Source organism: Mizuhopecten yessoensis, unplaced genomic scaffold, assembly GCF_002113885.1.
Source record: "Mizuhopecten yessoensis strain PY_sf001 unplaced genomic scaffold, ASM211388v2 scaffold5185, whole genome shotgun sequence".
NCBI lineage: Eukaryota > Metazoa > Mollusca > Bivalvia > Pectinida > Pectinidae > Mizuhopecten > Mizuhopecten yessoensis.
In genome coordinates this window covers 307,359-334,301 of record NW_018405922.1, presented here as the reverse complement: position 1 = coordinate 334,301, position 26,943 = coordinate 307,359, and the positions used below count along the sequence as shown (strand labels likewise).

The 26,943-nt window shown below is 35.5% G+C and overlaps 2 protein-coding genes across 2 annotated transcripts; both read right to left on the bottom strand.

The window, feature by feature from the left end:
* Positions 1-66: 66 nt before the first annotated feature.
* LOC110450356 (cubilin-like) lies at positions 67-16,647 on the bottom strand. Its single transcript, XM_021497834.1, has 9 exons — positions 16,573-16,647; positions 15,735-15,825; positions 4,958-5,066; positions 4,047-4,159; positions 3,515-3,640; positions 2,859-2,952; positions 2,001-2,113; positions 653-778; positions 67-390 (listed from the first exon to the last, which is right to left on the bottom strand). Exons 3-9 carry the CDS (start codon positions 5,056-5,058, stop codon positions 278-280), a joined length of 786 nt encoding a protein of 261 aa, XP_021353509.1. The 5' UTR covers positions 5,059-5,066; positions 15,735-15,825; positions 16,573-16,647; the 3' UTR covers positions 67-277.
* Positions 16,648-19,891: 3,244 nt separating this feature from the next.
* LOC110450359 (perlucin-like) lies at positions 19,892-25,940 on the bottom strand. The gene is made up of 6 exons (XM_021497837.1): positions 25,870-25,940; positions 25,038-25,159; positions 24,345-24,424; positions 24,016-24,106; positions 20,402-20,612; positions 19,892-20,022 (listed from the first exon to the last, which is right to left on the bottom strand). Exons 2-6 carry the CDS (start codon positions 25,099-25,101, stop codon positions 19,992-19,994), a joined length of 477 nt encoding a protein of 158 aa, XP_021353512.1. The 5' UTR covers positions 25,102-25,159; positions 25,870-25,940; the 3' UTR covers positions 19,892-19,991.
* Between the last annotated feature and the right edge of the window lie 1,003 nt (positions 25,941-26,943).

The window sequence follows — 26,943 nt, the reverse complement described above, 5'->3', positions numbered from 1 at the left end:
TAACGTGTCGTTCCACCAACGACGAAAAAAATACGTTGGTGAACCAAATGCACCTTGCCAAAATCGATGACGCAGGCTACAGTCCATAAAGTGATGACGCGATGATGACGTTTTTCAGAATAACTGCGCTTATGAGGTGTCATTCCCAAGGTTGGTAAAACAGCCTAATCTCCTTCCTAGCAAAAACTGGGATATTTCTGTGAAGTGTGATATAGTATTTAATGTTAAATGAATACTCAATAAGAAGTGAAACATTATATTTGATTTGAATAAATGCCTACATGCTGTTTTCCGGGTAGTTCGACGAGAAAACGTATTTTGACCTCGCCTCTGCTAGAAGCTGGGAGTCTTTGCATCCAAATACTGAAGAGTTCTTAGCTATGTGTAGATCTAAAATAGTGAAATATATATATCATATGCAAATCAAATTTCAGGAGACAATGATATGAATTGAATCAAGTGTTTTGAATTGATAGAAACATATTTGAATGCTTTTATTTCAGCAGTCTATATATATAAATATATATGTAAACATTGAGCATCGATGGAATAAAAAACAAATATATTTCTGTACAGAATATTGTCATTATTTGTAAAAAGTATTGGTGTTTTGAAATTAAACTTTCTAAAGAATACAAATGTACTTATTCACCTTCAGCTTGGTATGACATGTTGAATCCTCGTTTTGATACTGATCCATCCGTTTTAAATTGTAGGACTGACCTGTTACTAGGGATATAATACGTTTTGTTTGAGATCTTTTCTGGGAGTCCTCCGTCTGATTAAAAACAAAGACAAAAGATCTTGCAAGAATATGCTTTGTAAAATCAATTCGAAAGTCATGGGAAAGCGACAGAAAAAAAAGAAAAAAACTTGGATTGGGCAAACCCTAATTTCGAAAAAAAATCCTAGTTAGTATATAATAATATCTACTCAGTTTTTACAGTATTCAGAGTTTACGTTTTTGCTGATAACTGTATTTTGTAAGATCGTTTCATATTTAGTTCAATGTACGTTATATAAATCTTATGCATTTTATATGAGTTTACAACATCCATGTTATTTATTCAACTTAGAAATTAGGTTTTGGTTCATTAGAATGAATAATGACGATATTTCCTGAAAGTTTCGGGGCCTTGTAAAAACAGGACGTATTGTAGTAAAGACAATTCCGGTGAATTTATATAACGAATCTATTTACCAAATGCATATACGCGAAGTCAGCATAATGATAAGTACACTCGGACCAGTGTGTTCAAAACACTCCGACCATGTAGTTACATCAACAAAACGGGTAACTATCCAACGGTCACGTGAAGGCATATGTTACGTACTATTAATCAGTTGTCCAGCAAATACATCTTCACAAGGTTACCAAGTATAAAAAGCCGTCCTCAGTCAAACAATTCACTTTGGAATTGGTTTGAAGTCAGGCCTTTTTATTTGAAGCTAAGGGTTATCTTTATTAGTACTGCCCGATTCAGCGTTCGCCCCTGTGAGGAAGGCTTTGGGTTCTGTCCCCTAACCGAGACACACCAAAGTCTCTAAAAATGGTAGTTTCTACTTCTGCTTAGCGATCAGCATTTTGCGAGTGAGACGACTAGTTCGCCCGTTGTCAGTATAATGTGAACTTGCGAGGTGTCCTGCTGGATGTCTTCGGCAGTATGCTTCAGTGAGGTAGCACTATAAAGTCGACATTAGTTTCGCGCTATCACAAGGAGACAAACAACAACATACCGCAGCCTCCGAAAGCACACGCAAACACTACATCCATGCATCTCGCACAGGGGAAGCCATCCTTAAATACCATAGCTGTTGTTAGAACGTTAAACAATACAAACCAAACCAAACCAATCAATACGGTTGGCGGTACATGTTGTGACTGTAAGACAGGCTTTATCCTCATGTGAGCGAATCGTTAACACTCGTTACTATGTATACAAATGTTATAAACAGCAGATCAGTTCCTGTAAAGGATGCCGTATGTTAATCATAATTACCGTACTTTATAGTAGGGGTGTCCAAACGATCCTCAGTCTCAACAACAATTGTTTCTAACCGTAGCAGAGTACAGGCAGTTGATGTGGCGATATTCCATCTGCACATGGTGTTGCTGCAGCATTAATAGAATTCCAACATATGTTATTCTTCACATAACTGACCAATTTGACAATGTTACACGGCCATGTTATAAATATGGCACACCTGTAATAAACTTAAAGTTGCTGCAATTGGTCAAAACCGTAGGAATATATTCCTACGCAACTACAGGTACTTCTTTGATTAACTTTACTACGTGATACACTTACTGGTATCTTAAGATAAAACAATTTGAAATGTTTATATGATTATTATTTGTATTTCATTCAGAACCTTTCATTATTACAAAAATAAATAAAAAATCTCGAACGACTTTGCACTGCGCGGAACAAAGAGTCAGTTCATTACTTATAGGTGTATCTGAAAGTTTTCTTTCCATTTATCGATATAATATGGTGAATATAATCTTATATTTGTGTCCATATCATGTTAATTTTATTAAACGAGCTGTATAATTTAATATGACATACACCTTTCAGTTCAACCTTAAACATAAATTTACATTCATGTCCATGTCATATTGATTTTTTTAAACGAGCTCATTAATTTCATATGACATTCAAGGCTCGCCTAAAAGGCTGATGTCACATCACATTATTGTGCTCGTTTAATAAAATCAGTATGACATCGACACGTGGAACGATTTGCTTCCGTAAAATTAAACATAATCATACTTCCCTGATTCACAGTTGCTATATAATATGGAACAAAAGTAGGTTTTGTAATGTAACATGCCACATAGCCGGTATAATACTCACTGATGGTAGGCACGAGGGAACCCAGGCGAGGTGATGTACTTCCTTGTGTACGTAGCTTTGACATCTAAACCTGATGTGCTCACACATGTGCAGCCTAAATATACAACCTCATGTTCATAACGATTGATATAATCGCTTATGTTAAACGTAGTGTTCCTCCACTTTTGTGACATCAAATATCCATTTTTGACTTATTCCTGACAATTTTAATTACTAAATGAGAATAATTATAAAAGCGAACTTCCACGAATACATGAATCCAGATTAAGTAATACTGAAAAATGAAAATACAACATTTAATAGTTCGTCAACGATACCAAGAAATCAATTTTAAACTCTGAAAAGCTGTTAAAATTTGTAAAAAGAACAAAATATTGAGAATAAGAAAAGTATCCTTCTGCATATCATCGAAATCCTGATAAGAGATGAAAGAAAAGAGTAAACTGTTATGTAGGAAGTTGGGATATAGAAACTACCCTCGGGTTTACAATTTGGACTCAGACCCTTAGCAAAGGTCCTGTTTTGACTCAAATTCTAAAACCTTTGGCGGGATTTCTCTATCATTCATACATGCACATGATAGACTCTGTTCAAAATACTGTGCCTGCTATTTCATGATGTGATCAAGCAATGTTGATGTTGAAATGTCTGATTACCTGTGATAGAATATGAAAGCTTGAAACCTCGACCACTGATAGAACGATCAGATGTAAACCATATTGTTACACTCTCGTTTGGTAGCAAATGTTCCGATGTAGTGTTGACGTTCACTTCTGTGATGCCTGCCGAATATACAAAGAATCATTAAAGAGAGACTATGACATAAACTATGTTATTATCTGTATACAAGTATTCGGTGCGCACCATTAAAATTATAGAGGAAAGACATGCATATTTTGTACACATTTTAATAAATATATTGTATTTTGACAATACTTTCACGCTTGATAACAAAAACCGTAGTGATAATTTTGAATAATCGTACTAATTTGATGTTTTGAAAATGTTTTTGTAATCACTTTTAACCTATTTGTAAGAACGAACTCTTTTTAATATACGTACCAAAATGTAATTGGACATCTTTATTTTTTTCACATACTTTTAGTGGAATATCAGAACTGCTTTAATTTAAATGATTAATCAATCGACATTGCTGTTTTAACAGATTCTACATAGCATTATACATACCGTATCGAAATCGAAGTTTGTCGAACTTCCATTCAAATTCAATGAATTTGACATCAATACGTATCAGTCCGCAAACAGCATTGTTCCGAATGATCCAGTAGCAGTTCAGATAACTGGCATATAAACATAGTTTAAATAACAGTCATAAAAGATAATGCGTTAATAATCAATAATCTGCCTAACTATCATAACAGAATATTAGGAAAAAGTGCTGTTGATAGTTATCATGCAAAATATTTCAGACACCTGCCATACTAAAACATATAGAATAACTCAATACAATGGTATGAGGATATTAGACAAACAAATCGATTCATAATACTGTCACACAAAACAATTTCAGATGACGAATATCACAAAAAAATATCAAATAACTTCCGCCAAAATCCTTCAGGTAACGTTCTTCCAAAAACTAATCCGATCACTGTCATACAAAAATATTTCGAAACCTATCAAATAAAAGCAGATCATATTATTATCATGAAAAGAAAGCAAGATGTTTATCGCGAAGGAATAAAACAAATGGCTTACAAAACAATTCTGATGAATATCTTACAAAAAATTAAGATTCATATAACTATCACAATTTAATTCAAATAACACTTATGATAAAACATTTCAGATAGCGTCATCATGTTTTTGTCACAAAAATAATATAGATACCAGTCTATATTATAGAATTGTTTATGAATGTTATTCAACGATAACTATACTGTTAATGCATATCAGCGACCAAAACAAATTGAAATTAAAATCAAACACACACACCACTTTTCACTCATACTGATAAACAAAGGGACCTTTAATCGTTACTTAAAAGGAAAATTCAGCGGGATCATGACGCATGTATATTTAAATCAAATGTTCGTCATCTTGTGCTTGCACCCGAAGATGTAAATCATCATATTTACTCAGTGTAGTTATCAGGAAATCCTGGTGAAGTTATGAACTTTTCAATGGATGTTGCATTTAACTTCACACCTGGCCTTTCCGTGCATGTGTCGGTTGTCATCTGACAACCTGTAACAATTTATGAGAAATTAAATCAAGAGCGATCATATCAGGTTAGATGCAGTTAACTTATATATTTCTCCAAACATTATATGCATTAATGACATAATAGTGCAGAACAGTGTAAAAATCTAGCCCACTTACACGTTAATCTGGTTGTCTAAACACATTTTATGGCTGCAATGTTTTCATGCTTTCCGCGTATAAACCGTTTCCGTCAGCATGCTTATTTCCTATCAATTGTAGTAACACCAACTTGGTGTATAAGCGATCAAACAGTGATGTCACTGTTAAGTTTTGAAACAACATTTAAATGTTTACGTCTGCCGGTCATTGTCACTTAATATATAACGTTTATTTCAATATATACTGCATTTCACGGCATAATGAAGCATCCATTTTATCGGCTTTTCTATTATCTATGTGATTGCAGGTTCTTTCTGTACCTTATAGCGTATTCTAGATGATCTATTAGTTTTCCTATTAACTCACATCATGACTTTCATTGATATTACTACCATCAGAAAGGCATTTTGCTATTCTTATATAACGCCGGGAAGTATAATCATTCTGGATAATAATAGAAGTCAAGTCTGACTAGTTTTTAAAAGTAATAAAACAAAAAATATATAATATAAATGAAACTTACCTACTCTCCCTACACATATACAAAAGGATATGAGAAATTTCAGCTCCTCCATGATCGGCCGTTTGTGTCATCACAACTCCATTTCAGTTTTTATTTCCTTATGTTATATTTATTTTGTCGACTTATAGAAGGCAACCATTAACCTTTTGACCGCATGAAGTGTATGTGGCAATAACTCATAAAATCTTACATACAGATACGATCATAACGCACGTGATACACTAACGTACATAGAACTACCATTTAAGGATCCCTGTCCCACTGCACTGCCATTTTTTTCCTATACACAGTAACCTCCCCTTAAGTACCATTCGGCTATAACTGTAGCACATTTGGGCAAGCTCACTTCCGTTGATTAGGTAACTCGATCAGTAATATCGATAATATATCAGTCAAAGGTTCGAGCCCCAGCCAAGTCCCTCTTTTTTCAGTCGAAACACTTTTATTGATAATGCTTTTATCGGTATTTTCAGTACGCTGTAGGCTCTTGTGAAACTTGGAGTATGGTGTCATCGGTAGGCTGCTGTCAAGCATGGAGTGTTTTGTCCTCCGTAGACTGTTGTCAGACGTTGATTGTGTTGTCCTCGGTAGGTTGTTGTCATGCGTTAATTGTGGTGTCCACGGTAGGATTATGTCTGGCGTGGATTGTGTTGTTCTCAATAAGATGTTTCATGCTTCGAGTGTGGTGTCACCGGTAGGCTGTCGTCAGGCGTGGAGTGTGGTGCCCTCAGTTGGTTGCAGCGGGCGTGGAGTCTAGTGTCCTCGCTAGATTAACAGCAGGCTTAGATTGTGTTGCCTCCGGCAAATTGTTATCAGGCGTGGTGTCTGGTGTCCGCGGTAGGCTGTTTCGGCGTGGAGTGTGTTGTCCTTTGTTAGTAGCTGTTTTCTGAATTGGAGTCTGATGTCCTCAATATACTTTCGTAGGGCGTGGAGTCAGGGGTTCTCGGTAGGCTGTTGTCAGTTGTGGAGTGTGTTGTCATCGGTAGGATATTGTCAGTCGTAGAGTGTTTTGTCATCGGTAGGCTGTTATCAGGCATGGAGTGAGGTGTCATCGGTACGCTGTTGTCGGGCGTGGGGTGTTGTGTCCTCGGTAGGCTGTAATCAGGCGTGGAGTATGTTGTCCTCGGTACGCTATTGTCAGGCGTGAAATGAGTTGTCCTCGGTACTCTGTTGTCAGGCGTTGAACGTGTTGTCCTCAGTAGGCTTTTATTAGACGTGAAGTGCTGTGTCGCCGGTACGCTGTTGTCAGGCGTTGAGTGTGATAACCTAGGTAGGCTTTTATCAGGCGTGGAGTGTGTTGTCCTCGATAGACTGTTATTAGGCGTGAGGTGGGGTGTCCTCGATTGGCTGTTATCAGTCGCTGTATCTGGTACCATGGGTAAGCAGTTTGGCGAGAGAATCATTTACAATTTTTGTCTTTATACTAACCATGTCTTTTCTTTTCATTCCGTTTAAAATAAAAAAAATAGATCTTTTATTTATCATTTGTATTTGTTGCCGTGTGAGAGATTGATTTGGAAGGTGAGGGATGTTTCGGGAGTTCCTGCGAAATTTTGCTAAATTGATAATGAAGACTTTCACTGTATCTAAGTTTGTATCGAAATATATATGAAGATCTCCTCCGTTCTTGTTGTAATCTTTCTTATTACTTTGATGTCCTTCCTATTTTAGGGTTGTGCTGTATTTACTTTTGCTTTTATTTTGGTTTGACAGATATTAACATTATGTACCAATAAGCTGGAAATTCAAACAGTAAAAAAATACACCCAATGGATAGTCAGCAACATACTGATATGGTCATCTCCGGACTTGAAAATTTCGAAAAAGCAGCGTTCCTATGGTCTGTATCGCTCAATTCCATGATTTGTTAGATATGGTCGTAACTACCAAGTTTATATCGTAATTAAGTTGGTATAAAAACGATAATTTCAGAAAACCGAAATATCCTAGTGTGCCTTAAAATAGGTTTCCAGTTGACTAAAGCATTATACATGTACTTTGTAACTGAGTGCGACGACATTGTGCGTAAGCGGACAGAGGTGGAGACTTGACTTTATCAATTAGTGTCAAGTACTAGTGAAGTTATAGCTGGAAAAACGGGAAAACGTGCACATGACGCAGTCAGATGGTAGGCCATCGTTTGGTGAAGCTCGATTATTTTTATAAATAACTCGGCAGGCTATTTGGCTAGGGTTATTTATATTCATATGAACGACGCAATTTATACTCTGTTGCTTTATTAAAAAATTCAGGTTTCAGAATCTGGCATGCTTGAAACTATTTTGAATTGGGATGGGGAATGGGTTCTCTTATGATATTTTGTGTGGTTGGATATTAAAGACTTTAAAAGTATCTCGGTTTCTGCCGATATCACTGTGAATGTTGATGTGTAATTAGTTCTTGTCCTTCCCGTATTTTGTGTTTCCGAGTACAGGGCATTCCACGCCTGACAACAACCTACCGAGGACATCATACTCAATGCCTGGAAATAGCCTACCGTAAACACCAAACTCCATGCCTTACAACAGCTTACCGAGGACAATATACTCCAAGCCTGAAAACAGCCAAGCAAGGACACCTCACTCAATGCCTGATAAAGGCCTACCAAAGACACCTCGCTCCACGCCTGACAACAGCCTTCCGGTGACACCTCAGTCCACACCTGACAATAACCTACCAATGACATCACACTCCACGACTGACAACAGCCTACCAAAAACACCACAACCCATACCTGGCAGCAGCCTACCGAGAACAAAACATTCTACGGATAAAAGGAAGGCTTTGGGTTCTGTACCATGGCCGAGACATACCAGAGTTTGTAAAAAATGTAGTTTCTACTCCTGCTTAACGCTCAGCAATTTAGGCGTAGGACGACTGGTTCGCTCGTTGTCAGTATAATGTGACCGGGTGGGGTGTCCTGCTGGGTATTTTAAACAGTATGTTTCAGTGAGGTAGCACTATAAAGTCGGCATCAGACAAACACGAACATATTGCAGCCTCACAATACACACAATGACCATAGCTGTTAATAGGACGTTAAACAATACTAGACAAAACCCAGCCTACCGAGGACAGCGCACTCCAGGCCTGTCCTCCGTCTATCGATAACAACAGACTCCTCGCATGACAACAGCGTACCTCAAATACCGACAAATGTATTATCAACTTTGTATTTACAATTGCTTGACGTACATGTATTTCAAACTGATTTTAAACGCACGCCCAAAATCATGAGAGAATTGTAGATCATTTTGAAAAACAACATACCCTGCGGGACCTTTTTTAAAACAATTAATATGAAATAAAAATGTTATAATCTACAAACTTGGTCCGTGTGTAAAATAGAGGGCTACCGGGATTCCAACATTGGCCTGTTATGATATTGATATTACTGATTGAGTTACCGAATCAACGGAAGTGTACAAAAGTTATATAAAAATGGTAGTTAAGGGGAGGTTACCGTGTATAGGAGAAAATTGTAGTGCAATGAGACAAGGATCCTTAAATGGTATTACTATGTACATGGATGTATCACATGCGTTATGATCCTATTTGTATGTATAATTTTATGAGAAATTGACACATATACTTAATCAGGTCAAAAGGTTAAGTATCGCCTGATATAAATCGGAACAACACGATGTGGTTACACGAACGGTCGATCATGGAGGACATGGAGTTTTGTATATACTTGTGTGTGTGTGTCAGGGATGTTCTATGAAAAGAAAATGCATACTTTTGTTCGGTATAGAAATAATAAAAACGAAATTTGAACTAATTATAAGAGCATTTTAAAAACAAGTAGGGAAGATACTCTGAACACCTCATATAAGAAAGCTTATATTACGTTCACACATGACGCAACTAATTTAACTACGTATAAGGACGTGATTAGTTCAGGATAAATAGGCAAGTTTATATCGATTGATTAAATACAGTCTTAAAAACCCTAGACAACAGAATATTGACGTACGCGGGGATTAAGTTGTAACAAAGGTCACTAGGTGTCTAGTACATTAAGTTGTAACAATGGTCACTAGGTGTCTAGTACATTAAGTTGTAACAAAGGTCACTAGGTGTCTAGTGCATTAAGTTTGAATCTACAGTATGAATGTTCTTTGAATTCAGATAACAATCATCCTATTACAGTATACATATAGTTGCTTATATATAATATGTAACTTACATAAAAGTTGAACATGACACACACAAATACACCTTGCATCATACAGCTGTTTCGTCTTTCTACGACTCATCGGTGAAGCAAGGGGCAAAAAAGCTGGAAATCCTTATTGTCAAACCTAATGTCGAGGTGTTTTTTCTAAACTTAAATTATGTGTAATGTGTGTATATTTCGAACTGTGTCACTACCCTAAAGCGACAACTGTGGCCATTAAATTCATAGCAAACTTCTTCGATTATAAAATCCTACATTACAGTCTTCAACTTTCTTTTTGGAAAGATGAGCGTACCGCACACACAGGTGAATGTACTTATACATTTTGATATTAATTATTTAAGCCAAAAATGAGTTTCCCTTGGACATACAGTTGTTTCCTCTGTCTAGGACTAATCGGTGGTACTGGGGACCAAAACAATGGAAAATATCATCAATTGAACGTCACAACACTAAAATCTGAGGCAACTGTATCAGAAATATGTAACTTCACAGGTCTAAAGTTTTGTTTAAACCATTCATGGTTATCGTTCATGAATCGTTATGAATGACTAAGATTAATAAAATCGATATACTGTTCTCTGTTGCTTATACCATACCTCGATATAACGTCTCTCGTTATATTTGCCATCTTGCTTAACGTATGGAAGTTATTCTGTATTGATATAATGTTTTTCTTTTGCTTATATTAAACATCGACATCCTGCAATGTCCCTCCTCGTTTTATTTGCCACCTTGGTTATCGTCAACTTATGCAAATTTTGATATAATTTACTGATATAATGTTCTTCTTTTGCTTATATGAAACCCTGATATAATATCTCTCGTTGTATTTGCCACCTCAGGTTATCGCCAACTTATCCTTTTGTCTATATGTCCTTTTCTCGATTTTTATTGGTTCTTTTTCTCTCTATAGACTGCCGAATCCCTTCATAACATCAAACGTTCACATGCCAATATTGCGGCAGTATAGCATGATTTTCTGTTAGCACAGACTAGCTCTGAGTATGAATATATTCTGTTTAATTTTCTATGGATTTGACCAGGTCTTCTATGCGCCGATGTATACATGCGAAACACAATATATACAGTAGACAGAACACCAGGTTATAGTTATAGAGACTGAAACGCAGTTTTTGTAAGTATTACCGATTTAATATTAACCGAACATTGCAGGTAGCTCATTAATGCCGGATACAAATGTGTACAGATACAAAAGATAGCGTTGTGAAATCGATTGCGTATAAATAATTATATTGAAAGCTTAGTAGTGCTCCAGTCGTTTAAATCAATCGCATCACAAGTTGTATTGAATATTCCTTCTAAACATTTTCGTAAACATAATCGAGTGTATGGTTTTCAACTGGTATTTGTGTTTTCCTTATCAACTACATGAACAGCACGATGCCATTTGCAGGCAGTTTTATATTTGTATAAGTTATTGCGATGATGTTTTACGAGTTACATAATATTACACTTTTGGTAATGATGAAGTCTTTTTTCTGGTTGCTGTTTGTTCTAAATACGACATTTCCGCCTGAAAAAATTAAAACTTGCGTCGTGTCGATATTTCTTCCTAAGATGAATATGCCTATTTAGCAGGTGAACGCAACACTGGGTTAAACATTACTGTGGCAGAGACATCAGGAGGACCCTATGTTTTGTGTCGTATTACCCCTTGGGAAATTGGTTTTGTCGGCGAGATGAAGACGTTGTACTGTACACAGCCATTGACCGGACGGTTTGTACGCATATCACGTGGCCTGCCTGTAATTCCGCATGTGAGATCGAAATATATGGTAACAAGTTGAATTAATTCGTGTTTGCATGCATTAAAATACTTGCATAACTCAATGAGCACAGGATATTTCTACAAGTTAATACTATGTATGTTGACTGATTTATTTTCAAAGTTCAAACGAGTGGTTGCATGTACAGGTAATTGACATGACTTTATATGTTGATGTATCAACTTGTGTTTAACAGGAATACTATTATTTCTGTATCGCACAGCAGTGTTGGTTTTCTATGGCGTCTTATAAACGTGTCAATTTTACCCGAGACGTATAAGGGTGGTTTTCTCACGCACCGTATGCGATCTTTATTTTCTTTGTAACTAATCTCGATGTTTTATACACCCGCCAATGAACTTGATCAATACAGCCTATCCTCTGTCACATTTACGATACTCAGTTTGTAATGATTTTGTCTCCTACCTACGGAATCAGCATACACTATTGTTCACATCATGTTTTTTACTGATAGATTGTACCGTTAATAATGGTTCGATTATATTTGCATTCCTTTGATTCTGTATAGATATTCGTATCACTGTCAAAAACTAAGCATTGGAAACTGATTTTTTGGCATGAATGGAAATAATTTCTGAAAGGAAAACCATATATTGCTTGAATTTTATGAAAAAATATAAAGATGAAATGAACAAAATAAAATCGACAACAGTGTTCTAAATGTAAAACAAAACAGAGAGGCTAGCCAGGGATTCGAACCCTGGTCATAGTTTACAGTTTAATTTCTCAACTACAGCGATAGTTTGTGTCTATATGGCCATATATCACAGTAGCAATGCTAGCCATCAGGTAATAATAATGATCTACCAACCAAACATCGCCGTGTTTTCTGTTTAGAAATACCTGTATAGGTTAAGTCGAATTAAAATAATATCTTTTAAATGAGTATTACGCCACATGGTATTTCGAGGTGATTTTCTTATCAATGCTGGTTTTACATTTACAGACAAGTAGGAAATTCCCGTCATGTGCGACAATTAAAGGTTGGATCTCATTGGAAAGAAGTCTCTGGTTATTCAGGTGTCATCATTGGCAAGTCTGCTATTCCGTCTTTGCGTATTGTAGAGTTATCTTCTCTTGAGAGCAGGTATTGATTGTTACGTCATTGGTTTGTGTGAGAAAATTACGGCGTTTTCTCAAAAATTGATGACGTACGTTACTCTCACAAACAAATGACGTAACAATCAATACCAGCTCTCAAGAGAAGATAACTCTGCAATACGCAAAGACGGAATAGAAATCGTAGTTAATTTAATCTAAATGAGAAAACAATCATAAGTGATTTTCTTTTTTTAAATAAGACTATTGTTTTGAAGAAAACGATGTTTAAATAACTGCGCAGCTAGGACCATTTTTGTATTATTATAACTGTCATAATGTAGTATTACACTTCCCTAATTAATAACAAGAATAATAAAACGAACAATAAATAAATTATCAGACTGTTCTTCAAAATATTAAAGGAATACGTAAACAAAGATAAACTGATATTTATTCTATTTTATTTGTATATTGATGAAGGTTAAAAGAAAAACAGTTATAAGAATAAAAGCACATACAATAGTTTTATTGTCGATGAAGACAAATCTCTTTTGGTCCGTGATATTCCTATGACTTGTTCAACCGCCTCATCTGTCCTGATACTAGAAACAAACTAAACCAATTGATACACGAATGCACATGGATTAATCACGTGTAAACAAAGATCATCCTCATTTAACTTTTCTCTAAAACAGTTTACCAATGATAGAAAATGTCAGAGTACAGTTTGTCCGGGCTATTTGTTACTTATCTTCTTTTGCATTCTATATTTTATCTGTGGATATGTTGAATAATGAGTCGTTAACCATATGTTTCCCTAAAATGAACAAAGAACAAAAAAAAACAAAAATCCGTACAAAATAGTGCAATTGATATATACCTGTGCTACATTAATTATCAATTTTACATTCAGAAAATAAATTTAAAGACGTTTACATTGTTTCTGATTCATTTCGAAAATATGAACAATTGTTTAAATAGTATGTAATATAAACTTTAGTTATTTGATAAATATTATGAAACAAGTTTTTACAACTTATTCTATTCACTCTTGTTGTCCCGGATGTTAGCGCGCGGGGGATCTTATTGTCGGTGGAAACCGGAGTACCCGGAGAAAACCCACGTGGTCGGACAGGTTACCCCATACCTTTTCACGTCCGATCGGGGAATAAAAACCGAGCCGCCTTGATGAAAGGCAAGTGTGATATCCACTACGGCACCCGACCAATCGTATGAAGCATAACATATTTCCGGTGATTTGTGACTACAGTGTGACCTACATGACATTGTCTTATTGACTGTCTTTATAAACATTAATGGTAATGACAATCAACTTACTCAAGTTGGCAGATGAACGAGTAGGAAGATGTACAATGACGTCATTGACGATTCCCCCATTAAGCGTCAGACATTCCTCGTTGTGGTTTGAGTCACTCGGATTTCCGGGGTGCCAATGGTTTTTGTATATTTGGGTTTTAGTCGTAGACCATATCCCCTCCACAAACATATCACTTCCACCATGACAGAATTGTCCGCTTTTTGCTTATCATCATAAATATAGAGCAAGGTCATAAATAGCCATTTACTTAAGAATAAATGTAAAGTTTTGTGATGTACCGAAAAAAATATTTACCTGTAACACCGTTAACTTAGACCTGAATTACTGTATTTTTTCTATGCAACAGTTGTCATGGTCTTTTGCAGCCTGTGTGTGATTCCTGCGAACCGCGGAACAATACATCCTCGAAGTCCAATGACAACGATCTTGCATGTTTGAGTATCATCATTTACCGAACAAATAATCTTGATGTTGCAAATTTAAAAAAAAAAATCTATCAATGTATGCAATCAAAGTCGTATGCAGTATTTAGAAAGGACATTATGTTTCATGTTATTTTATAAGGTTTTATCGTGCTCCAGAATGTCTAAAATCTAATTTGCAGTAAGCATGCTTACACAACGCACATGGAGGCACAACATTAAACGACCTTATCTGTTCAAAAGACATAAAACAAAACAAAAAACAAATAAATATCCCTAACTGGAATACAGATGAGCAACACACTGAATTTAAAACATCTATAAGAGTTATAGCCCATAGCTCCCGGTCTCCTCCTGGGATTTCATAGACTGTCCACTATTACCTAAATTGGATCTTGACCTTTCGTCGGCAGGGAGACTAGAACTTTAATGTTTTCCGTTAACCAGGTCATATTTGTTGCCGCTTCTCCGCCAAAAGTGGACAGATATTTCATTGAATTGTAAATCCCCATAGACAAGGTGGGCTCCGATTGAGTTAACTCTTCGCTCAGACAAAATCTAACCCGCTTTGCTAAATATGTTCTAACCAAATGTTTTAACAAACACCCTTTTGATTTTCTAGACTACGTTTTCTAAATGATAAGTTAATGTTCGAACGCCAGGCTTATGCGGCCATGTAAACTGAGCGTTACCATTTATTATTACAACGACCACATGACTTCCGTGACGTCAATGTGCATGTTGTTCCTGCAGGTAGGGTGTAAGAATTGTACCTGCTGCCCCCATTGCATGATCGTAAGAAGCGACTAAATTTGGGATCTTATCTTTTCTCGTCTTTCTAAACAACTTTCTTCTTCCGAGACAGAGCAAAGTCTTTAAAAATAGTAGGTTCTACTCCTGCTTAACGCTCAGCAATTTAAGAGTGTGACGACTGGTTTGCATGTTGTCAGTATAATGTGACCAAGTGGGGTGTCTTGCTGGGTGACTGAGGCAGTATTTTTCAGTGAGGTAGCACTATAAAGTCGGCATCAGTTCCGCGCTATCACAAAGAGACAAACACAAACATGTCGCAGCCTCCCAAAACACACAGGCATACGCTACACGAATGCATCTTGCACACAGGGAAAGTCGCCCTTAAATGACCATAGCTGTTGATATGACGTTAAACAATAGTAAACCAAACCAAATTAATGTGCATGTTGATATTATGTAAATGAAAAAACAACAATACTTACAGATTTCGTTTTTCGAAGCGCCAGAGAGGAATTGAAAAGATTCTTCTTCGATTGGTTCTGGTAATTTGCCAAGAAATCCCTGACAAACACTCTAATGAGAAAAATATAGATATTGTTGTCACAAATAGTAAACTACATCGTTTTATACCTTCACTGGTGTAAAATAATGGTTCTGCAAATAATTGACCTACATAACAAATATTTGACCACATTAAATTAAGTACAGCGGTCATTAAGTTAGAAAGCCACTAGAAATACAAAATAATGAAAACCCGTATAAACCGGATGCATAAAACAAAATAAAACAACCATTTGCTGCACACTGTCGTTCGTACATGTAGGTTGTACCAGTGGTCCAAGAGGACAAATAATGCATTAGTTTCCAAGCTGTCTCTAAGTTTCTCCAGAAATACAGTGAAAAGGGAAGCTGGCATTTTTTTTTTTTTAATGTTTATATATACATGTTTTGATTAAAATAGATTATTTTTATTATTAGACTAGTATCTTACGGTAGCATGCAGCGGGGTATAACAGATATAATTGTTCCTTAACCTACGGAGACGTCAATCTCTATTTTGTTTAAGCGACTGTCATTTGTTAATATGTAGGTTTCAATGTATTTCACAAATATATTATTGTTGGCATTTCTGCGGAATGATGTGTTCTGTAGCAGACAATCAGTATCAATAATACTCCGCAATTTATCATATTGTATGATCTGCACATATACAAAAGTATAGTGACTGTTTACAGTATAGCGTGCAATTTTTGTTTACACTCTATATACTATACAAAACCGTCAATACAACAAAACACTCGTCCATACATGTATACTTACGTTTGCATCTGCCCATGTTCCACCAAATTTACTTAGGGAATAGCAGATTATTGGTCCCTGTATCCATCCGCCAGGTCATGCTTAAACTAAGATGAGACAAAGTGGTATTATCTTAAAACGATCACTAAATGATTAAGATAAAAATAGAAGGTTTGGTTAACTTGTGTTTAACGTCCCATTAACAGCGTTATGGGATGATACCATACATTTTGCAACATACCATAAACAACAGTTATTTATGGATGTAGCTCATGCCTGTCATCGGTGCCATTTCTGTATCTCATCTTTGTTGCTACATTACTAATAGAAGTCATTGGACTTTATATTAGTTTATTTTTCATCTCATCTTCAAAGATTGTGAACTTAAATTGTCACCATTTTTGTCATTAATAAAATGACCTTTAACAACATTTTAATCTTAGTTGTTTTTTGTGATGTCAACAAGCGCAACAAAACAAGCTTCAGTCTCTGAACATTAATTATCCAATAAATATATTGATGTCAGTTGGCAATTATCATATATATTTTATAATTATGTCAATATTTGTTATTCATGAATATGTACAGGCTCTTAGCTTTCAATGTTCTAGTTATTATAAGGAGCTAAAGGTTTTACGTCTGGGATGCAGCCCAGCAGTTAGATCATGAGTGACCATCGCGTCATTGCTACTTTTAAACTATCACGTGAACTAAGGGTGATTTTCATATTATGCCTGGACCCTTAGGGGCTAGTGGATGCGTGATCTACATGTGACCTTTGGGTGAGTAGTCTGCTCGACCAATCAGCGTCATGCCTTTCTCCCTTGTGTACCAATCAGCGCGGCGCGCACTACTGGGGTCTGGACACTGACGCGGCCCCTTCATCACTTGTAGATTTCACTGTAGCAGCCTCCTTGGGAGAATTTTGTGTGTTGAAGTAACTTCTCCTATCCAGACATCTCAACTCTATCAAAACCCACCATTCCTCCCTTTTAACTTCCTTATAATTACATTGTCTAGCTTTGAGCCTTTACAGCTATATCATTGTTTACACGCCTATTTATGCCAATTCTGTATCCCATCTTTGTTGCTACATTACTAATAGAAGTCATTGTACTTTATATTAGTTTATTATTCATCTCGTCTTCAAAGATTGTGAACTAAAATTGTCACAATTTCTATTTGTCTTTAATAAAATGACCTTTAACAACATTTTAATCTCAGTTGTTTTTTGTGATGTTAAATAGTGTAACAAAACAAGCTTCAGTCTCTGAACATTAATTATCCAAGCTGACATCAAAAAGAAGGTTTGGTTTAATTGTGTTAAACGTCCCATTAACAGCTAAGGTCATTTAAGGACGTTAGATAGAAATAGAAACAACGTAACAAGATAATACTGGAATGTCAACAAGAACAAAATTTGAACTCTAAATCGATTAAACTAGGGCAAAACATTCACAAAGGAAATATCTACTTGGAGACCCTTGAAACACACAAGGATGATAGGACGGGAGTTCCTGAAGGGTAAGCATCTAATGCTTCATCAAGTTCCTCATGATAATCTTAGTAAAATTCAGGAAGTAACATATCCTCACATCGAGGACTCGGATAGTGACCACAAAACAACAAGTCATTCTTATTATCGTTATCAAAAACATTAACCTTCATTAAGACTATAACATACTTTTATTAATGGCACGAAATAATACAATACAAACCCTTCGATGTGGTATTGCTGGTATGAGTATTTCCATTACATAGTACATCGTTCTGGTAATGTCACGAGAAGATCATATCGCAGTCAAGTCTGACCCGTTTCTATTCCGTTATCTTTTGGTTGTTTTGGTCGTATCCTTATCTTGGCTGTCAGTTAAGATTTGCCCTAGGCTCGACAAATAACCGTTAGTGTATTGCTGTTTTAAATACTACTAAAGCTTTCAATATAGACTCATACGCCAGTGTGCATAATGATTAAGAAAATAGGAGAATACCAAGGTGGAAATTGAACCATAGCTTGAACTCAAAATTAATAAAAATACGGCAACGTATATACTGTAAAAATACACAAAAATCCTAAGAAAACGTACAAAGAGAATATAGCCATAGTTTCAGGAAGGATACCGTCTTATTTTTCAACATTGATACCCAACATGTAAATGTAGGTCAAATCCAAAACATGGGATGTTCTCAAAGAGAAGAGGTGGTTGGTTAATGTTTAGGTTTGCGTCCTGGCAACAGCTGAGGTCTTACCTAGACGGTGTCTACGGAGGACGGGACCAGCTACAGACAACCTTTAGGTGAAATATCAAAAACGCATCAGGTTGTATTTCGCTTCATCGGGCCATATTATACCAACGAAAGAAGAAGCAGTTCTTACAACACTGATATAAACTTTGGTTTGGTTTTATTTTGTTTACCATTCGTGTTCCAAAGTAGAGGATACAATTTAAAACGCTAGATTACGAAAAGTGTTATGATACAATAAAAAAATGAAACCGTTATCTCTGTTCATTTGAGTCAAAAGTCCATAATAGTGTTATATATGTAATATTAGAAATGACAAAAACCTGTATTGACCATTGAAGAAATGTTTATGCCAAATGGAGTACACTTTTTCATGTTTAGGCAACTATAATTGTTGCCAAAATTTCCCGACAAAGATTTGAAGGATACCGAGTATCATTTCAGCTAACATCTATTATCTGATCGGTTTACAGATTGTCAGTAAAATGCGACAATATTATTATTACTAGAATCTATGTACAACAATGAGTTTGGATTGCATCCTCTGCATCGTACTGAAAGGATATATTTTGTTTACAATCTTGCTATACAACTGAACAGTTTTTTCTATTGCTTACAATCAAACCACATATATAACACAAATAACGTTTGTCAATTCTAAGATTTAATCACAGAAGAACATAGAAAAATATATTTCATTTATAACATTAAGAATCATTTTAATCGATTATTATTTGTTAACAATTATAAGACATATCTAAACTACTTTGTACAAACGTGTGGATTCATACTTGCGACAACTGTTTTGTGGATTACGTCAGCCAAACAGGTTTGAGAAATAAATAGCTATGCTAAGGGGGGACGGCATATACCAGCAGTGATCCTCATTGCTGTCCCCATCGCAACACTTGGATCTAAATCTCTCTTTCATTTCTCACTTCCCTACAGTTTAGCGTTGTTTATATGACCTAATCTGTTTCGAGGACGTCAAACAGGTCACGATCCAACACGTTAGTGCTGTAATGTCGTTTTATGACACAGATAGGGCGGGAAAAGGACATTGTAAAAGCATTGACAAAAACAAAAGAACAGCAGGCTGACACAATTAATATTTTTTAATCTGTGTATTACAATTTAGTTATACAATGCAACGTTTCACTTTCTTCTACGAGTACCATTCCATTATGCAGATCTACTTATCCAACTATTCCTGGTTCAATTTCCAGTCTGGAAATACAGAGAGTACAATTTAAACCATTGTGTCGTAAGTTGAACAATTCGATACAAAACAACACCAGGAGAAAACCCAAGTGTCAACAAAACCATAAATCAATAAAACTAGGGCACAGAGGAAAGATTTTTGATGGAGATCCGTAAAAAAAGTTAATATATCGAGCTCAACGCGATGTATCACCCATAAACTGAGGTAAACGCTGCCGCATGAGTGTGTTTCTAATACTGTAATTACACTGTAATTCTCTAACGAAGCTTCCTTATCGATGCAAGATGTGTGATTTTAAAAATTAGAATTGTAACTTTGTAAATATTCTAAAACACAAAAAATAATCTAAACAAAAATAGCCATCAAAAGTATAATGTATCTTACTCTTTTTCGCAAATGAAGTAATGCAATGAGTGACATTCGAGATCGTTGAATCCGTTATCATGCAGAGTGAGACAGTCGCCATTGTTATTGTCGTCATTCGGCTCTCCTGGCAACCAATGGTTATTCATGACCTTGGCTCCTGATGAGGACCATTCCCATACACCTTCTACAAACATATCACTTCCGCCTACGGAGAACTGCACTCCAGCTTCTGTAACAGGAAAATGTGTCTATTTTCATTAACACAATTACATTATATCTATAATAAAACAAAGACAAATATAGGCAATGCTTGTGCTGTTAATAGAAATTAAACTACTAAGACTTCTTGAGTTTTTTGCTAAAAGGAAACGTACTTCATAACGATTATTTCGATGATGAATTGGTCTATGTTATCGTTCTTAAAAAAACATTGCTTTTCAATGTCGTACATTTTGACTTATATCGGTAGCATTTTTATGTCATCAACGTAAAAAAATAGTTGATCTCAATTAAATCGTGCTTTTTCGATAATATCGGTAATAAATGTATGTCATAACCTTGATAACAATTGTTGCTTGATTTAAGATCGTACTTCGCGGCTTATATCCGTCATGAATTTGTTTGAATACAATGTTTGTATAAAAGAGACATAAGAACTATGTTTTGTAACAAAATCAACCTGAATGAATCCATGAGTCCAGGAAACAGTGCACACAGTGGCGTTAGTTAATTGGTTTGGGCCGTCAGCAACAACAAAAGCATTTGTATTACACTGTTATGCCAACTAACTATAGTACCAGCATAATCGACAAAAGCCAAAGAGAATTAGAAAAAATACGCTGTCATGATAAAAAGTCTGGCGTAGTTGTATTAATTCTTAACACAATAACATGCATTAAGATATTTCGATTTTTTGGTTTATTTTACAAGAATAATGATACAAGCTTTTTACTTTTTATCACTTATTCTTGTAAGGTGTTTGCTGGAAAGAGCCATGCAGAGAATCTTAAATTCAAGGCAATATTATGTCCATTTAGAGATGTCAATCTTGACCAGGCAGCATGACAACGATCTAACCAAACATTCTTGAGAGACACCCCCTATGTCACAGTGTTCTTACAACGGGCTAACCAAACATGTCCAGGGAGACACCCCCTAGGTCAATGTTCTTACAATGGACTAACCAAACATTCCTGGGAGACACCCCCTAGGTCACAGTGTTCTTACATTGGCTAACCAAACATTCCTGGGAGACACCCCCTAGGTCAGTGTTCTTACATTGGTCTAACCAAACATTCCTGGGAGACACCCCCTAGGTCACAGTGTTCTTACAACGGGCTAACCAAACATGTCCAGGGAGACACCCCCAGGTCAGTGTTCTTACAATGGGCTAACCAAACCTTCCTGGGAGACACTCCCTAGGTCAGAGTGTTCTTACAATGGGCTAACCAAACATTCTTGGGATACACCCCCTAGGTCACCGATCAATTCTGGCATCCCACCTAAGCTTAAGATAAAGGAAAACTCTGCAGATGTTTTAACAGTCAGGTAATTTAAGCACAACGTTTCATAATATTCATAAGAATTAATATTGAATAATAATCTGAATAAAATGTAATGTGATGATTTAAGTTATGATATAGAATTGCCTATCTGTGACTGTGAGTCTTACTGTTCGTATTCCTTTCATCGACTTTATCAAAATTCAGTTTTATAAAACAAATGTTGTCTTGCATGCATTTCAACGTAAAAGAAAATGTTACAGTATCCGTTTTACTGCATCATGAAACGGAAAGATATATAACTAATGTAAAACTTGAAAATGATTTATTATTGAATACTACAGTAAAATATCTATCGAATATTAGTTTGATATCAAGTCGACTAAATACTTATCCTACCTCATTTAAATTGATATGGTTTAGGTTTTATTCCTTCCTTTTCACAAGAAAAGAGCAAAACTTAAGAAACATTATTTTCATACTGTGGTAACGAATAATGTATTTTGTGATTGTAATTCGTAACCCATGGGTTTTGTTTATATGTAGTTTAACAACCTTGCTCATATGAAAAAGGGTGCCTGGGGAGAATGAGAGAAGAAAAATAGTTTTCAAGTATTGCAATGGAGTTTCTTAATTGTCCAATAAACAGAAGGCTCTACAGGGGGACAATCATAAGAAGTGCTTCCGGGGGGATACTCCACGAAAATAAATAAAGGCAACACATGTAAAACGTTCAGATCAGGAAATCACAAAGACTACTTTTGCTAAAGGTAAAACACTAAATTAAAGTAGGTCTGGAGCTCGATGTAAAATAAACACAGTATCATTATACAAAGCTTGTGACTGTACACAAACATCGGAAAATTAATATAAATAGTCCATTCGACCTCATTTTTAAACTAAAAATGATAAACGTTGACCTTCCCTATTTGAAGTAATACGAAGGAAAGACATGCTTGGTTATAAAATTAGGGATGAAAACGTCATTCTTACCTTAAACACCTACAATAAAGGTACAATTGGGCAAATCAACACATATGGTTTACATACTTGTGAACACAGAAACAACGTTAATACACGTATCTTTCAAAAAGAGATGAACAGCTCAACACATGCACCTAAAGTATACGAATATATAAAGTGTGAAAACAAAACCAAATGCTATAACATGACGTTCAAGTAACGGCAAATATTGCTTCTCCATATCACAGAGTTTTCCCCCATAATAAAGACTTACAGTTTCTTCCGGGCAGAGAAAGATACCCAGAATGCATCTAAGTCTTATCGTAAGGTAATGACGGGAGTATCGTCCCTATCGTAAGAATTGTTTGGCGTCACGTCACAATTTCACCGATGTCAGGCCAACAATAGCAGATAAAGGCAGCGAACTAATTAGGTTTGCTTGAAAACCCTGCAATCAATGCTTGTGTTGCAGTATTTGAGGCAAATCATTGGGATTTAGGAATCTTACCTAAAGCTGATGAAAGATTGTATTGATCAACACATGCACATATGGTAAACACATACGAGACATAGAAACAAAATACAAAAGCAGAAGAAGATATAAACACATACACATATAGTAATCAGATGTCAAAGAAGTATACTATAAACATAACTTACATGTACATTCGAACATATCAACACAAACACATACAGTTAACCTATTTGACATACATAAACACAAATACTTTACACATAACTTGCAGACACAATATAAGCACATATACATGTGGTAAACATATGTCAAACAAGTATACCATCTACACACCTTACAAATACAGACAAATATATCAACACTTACACATATAGCAAACATATCATACATAGAGTTACATATAGAACCAAATACTATAAATTCCGTACAAGTAATTACCAATAATACAGAGGTATCCACACTTCCGGTAAGGGAGGGAGATATATTCCTGTCTACCCGAGGGTAAAAAAAGGATATTCCCCTGTCATAAAATTTTGCAATAAATTGTCTCAACATTTCTAAATATATAACAGCTCTAATATGCGTGATTCAAAATGTTCACTTGTCACGTGAAAACCATGTACATAGCAAAGACATAAGGTTTGACGACATTGTCGGTTTGAGCACAGACACTTATTGCGGACATTACTTACGTCCCCTGTCGTGAATTGACCCTGTTAGGAAAGTGTAGGAGTCCTCATCCATAGGTTCAGCAAGCTTACCGCCGAATCCTTGACAAACGCTCTGCAACGGGAATTTACAATATCAATACAAACGGTTATTTGTATTGCGTTCTCTATAGAGTAATTAACAAATTCATTTAGAGAACATGTTTTTGTATAAAAAGACCAAACGGAAAGTTTTGGACTGGCATTTAAGTTTTCAACCAAGAAATGGACACGACATAAATAACACAGATACAAAAATATAATTTATTAAAATGCATTGTAATAAATATACGATTTAGAAATGAATCACCTACAGACGCTTCACCCCAAGTTGCTGTGAACCGGCTTAGAAAATAACACCCACTTGGTCCTGTCAGCCATCCTAGTGAACAACCTAAAACCCCAACACGAATGTTCATTATAAAGTTGAACTGAATGGTATTTTGAGAGAGAGAAAAACAATACTCAATACATTTTCAATTTACAAGGACAAAACGGGGTAAAGGACAAACATGTGCCTTGTTTAAAACTAATATCGAAGTTTGTAATCATTACTTTGTTTCACTGTCACTATTCTGTTTCTCTCTTTGACAGAGATTTTCATGGCAGGTATAATTGATGAAAAATGTTGGTTTTTTCCGAAATACCTGGTCCTATTTTCCTTGTACAAAAATAAACATTTCTTTATTTCCCATCAATTATCAAGAAATAACTAATTATATGTATCTCTCTTGTTGACCAAGATGGAATCGCAAATTATGGGAGGAAACCAGTTTATCAAAGAAAATTATCAAGGTCTCGCAGGTGTTCCGGTCCCTTTTCACGTTCGCAAATAACCATGGCCTGATTGGCTAGTATATCATTACACTAATAAATAAAAGTTCATGTGCTACCTACTGGATAAACCGACCACACCTTTCACATATTAATATTCCCAACTATGACTCACAACATTCGTTATTCTTTGTATGTAACCATCGAAATGAGCTCAGTAATACATCACTTACCATTAGCTGCAGATACACCACACACCAGCAGAATAGTTAGTATCGACATGACACAGCTTGTCATGGTGGTTATTCACGGCTAAGGACGTTCCTCCGAAATTTGATCGTGTCTTATCAGTAAAGTAGGACAAACAGAAACGCCAGACGAATATGTATATCGCAAAGTGTGGATCTGGAAAAAACACATTTTTTCAAAATGTTTGTCGAACATAATACCTTAATGGGTGTAATATATATGTATATTCGTCACCAAATTGTTCCCATTTACATATGTACACCATGCAAGTATATCTACGCTTCTAAATTAATATTACGATGGAAAAGTATAATATTAAATTTAAAATAATAGTACACATATATTTAAACATGCATACATTATAAGATTTATGTATTTTGTATAACCATATTCACTTTGCGCTTGTGAGTCAACAGGCGCACCATGCCAGTCATTGTAATACATCTAAATCAATAACTATTTCTATGCAAGCAAAATATCAATATCGTCAACTTAACTTTGTTTCACATGCAGAGAGCAAGATGACAAATATCAAAAATCGATAACGAATTAAACTGTATTATAAGTATCGTTTATTTACCAACACTGTAACACGCTATTTAACAGAGCCAAACAATATAAATATATTTACACTAAATGCATCAAACCTAAAATCATTCTACATTGCAAACGTATTAGGAATGATTTCATTACATTTACATTGATAGGTGATCGAATTTGGAATTTTGTGTAATCATAAGAAAAAGTCGTCGCAATGAAATTGTATCAAGTGTTCATAAGCATAAAAAGAAAACGCAAAGTTAGCAGTAAACTCACAACGAAGACCGTCCACGGAAAGGTAAACAGGATTCAACATGTCGAGCAAATGTTTATAAAACACATTATCTTGGCGTCTGGTGACCTTTTACCGGCAAATATACATAGCGTTTAAAGACAAGCATGAAGCTTAACAAGCACCAAAGTAATGTTGGACAATTATTCGATATTCGGAATAGCGACCAACATTCCCGCTTCCCATGGGGAAGTAAAGTTAGAAAGTAAAGTTAGAAAGTAAAGTAAGAAAGTAAAGTTAGAAAGTAAGTTAGAAAATAAAGTTAGAAAGTAAGTTAGAAAGTAAAGTTAGAAAGTAAAGCTAGAAAGTAAAGTTAGAAAGTAAGTTAGAAAGTAAAGTTAGAAAGTAACCTAAACGAGAAATAAACTAAAGCAGATGCAGGTACCCAACGTTTTAAAGGATCCACACGCAAGGGGTGCCACACATATAATTTACATTTGTTAGTTATTCAAAATGACGAATAACAGTGTAACGTTTTCCTAAGATATCTTGCTTTACCTGTACATTCTATCAGTATTGGTATGTTTGTTATAAGTGGGATTGTTTTCTGTATTAACAGTTTAATAGACCTTGTCTTGGTTATTGCTAGTATACATAGTCATAGTAAAGTTTCGCTTTAACATTTAAACTGCACAAACATAAAACTATTATAAATATAAAGAAGTAAATCAGTAAATCATATGAATTGTAGTAAACGCAAATATTTTATTTCGTGTTCGCGAGAGGAGATGACCTTCTGTATCCCTCCTTTGTAGGCTGGTGCATTGATGTGCAGCAATAATTTTAGATCACTTACAGAACATATTTTTTCTTCTTTAAACAGGAGAAGATTTCAATGATTAAAAAATCGATGAGCTGTCATCACTGAGACATGTAAGACATGTTTTTATTCTATTCTCTCCATTCTACTTCTATGTTTCTGCGGAAGGTTCCTACAATAATAATAATAAGAACAATTCGAGGTTCTTATAAACCTCTTTATCACAAATTAGTTCGTAGCTCGTCTCAAAACGGTTCACACATTATCATCCGTGGTTATAGGGCCTTTGCAACTAGCC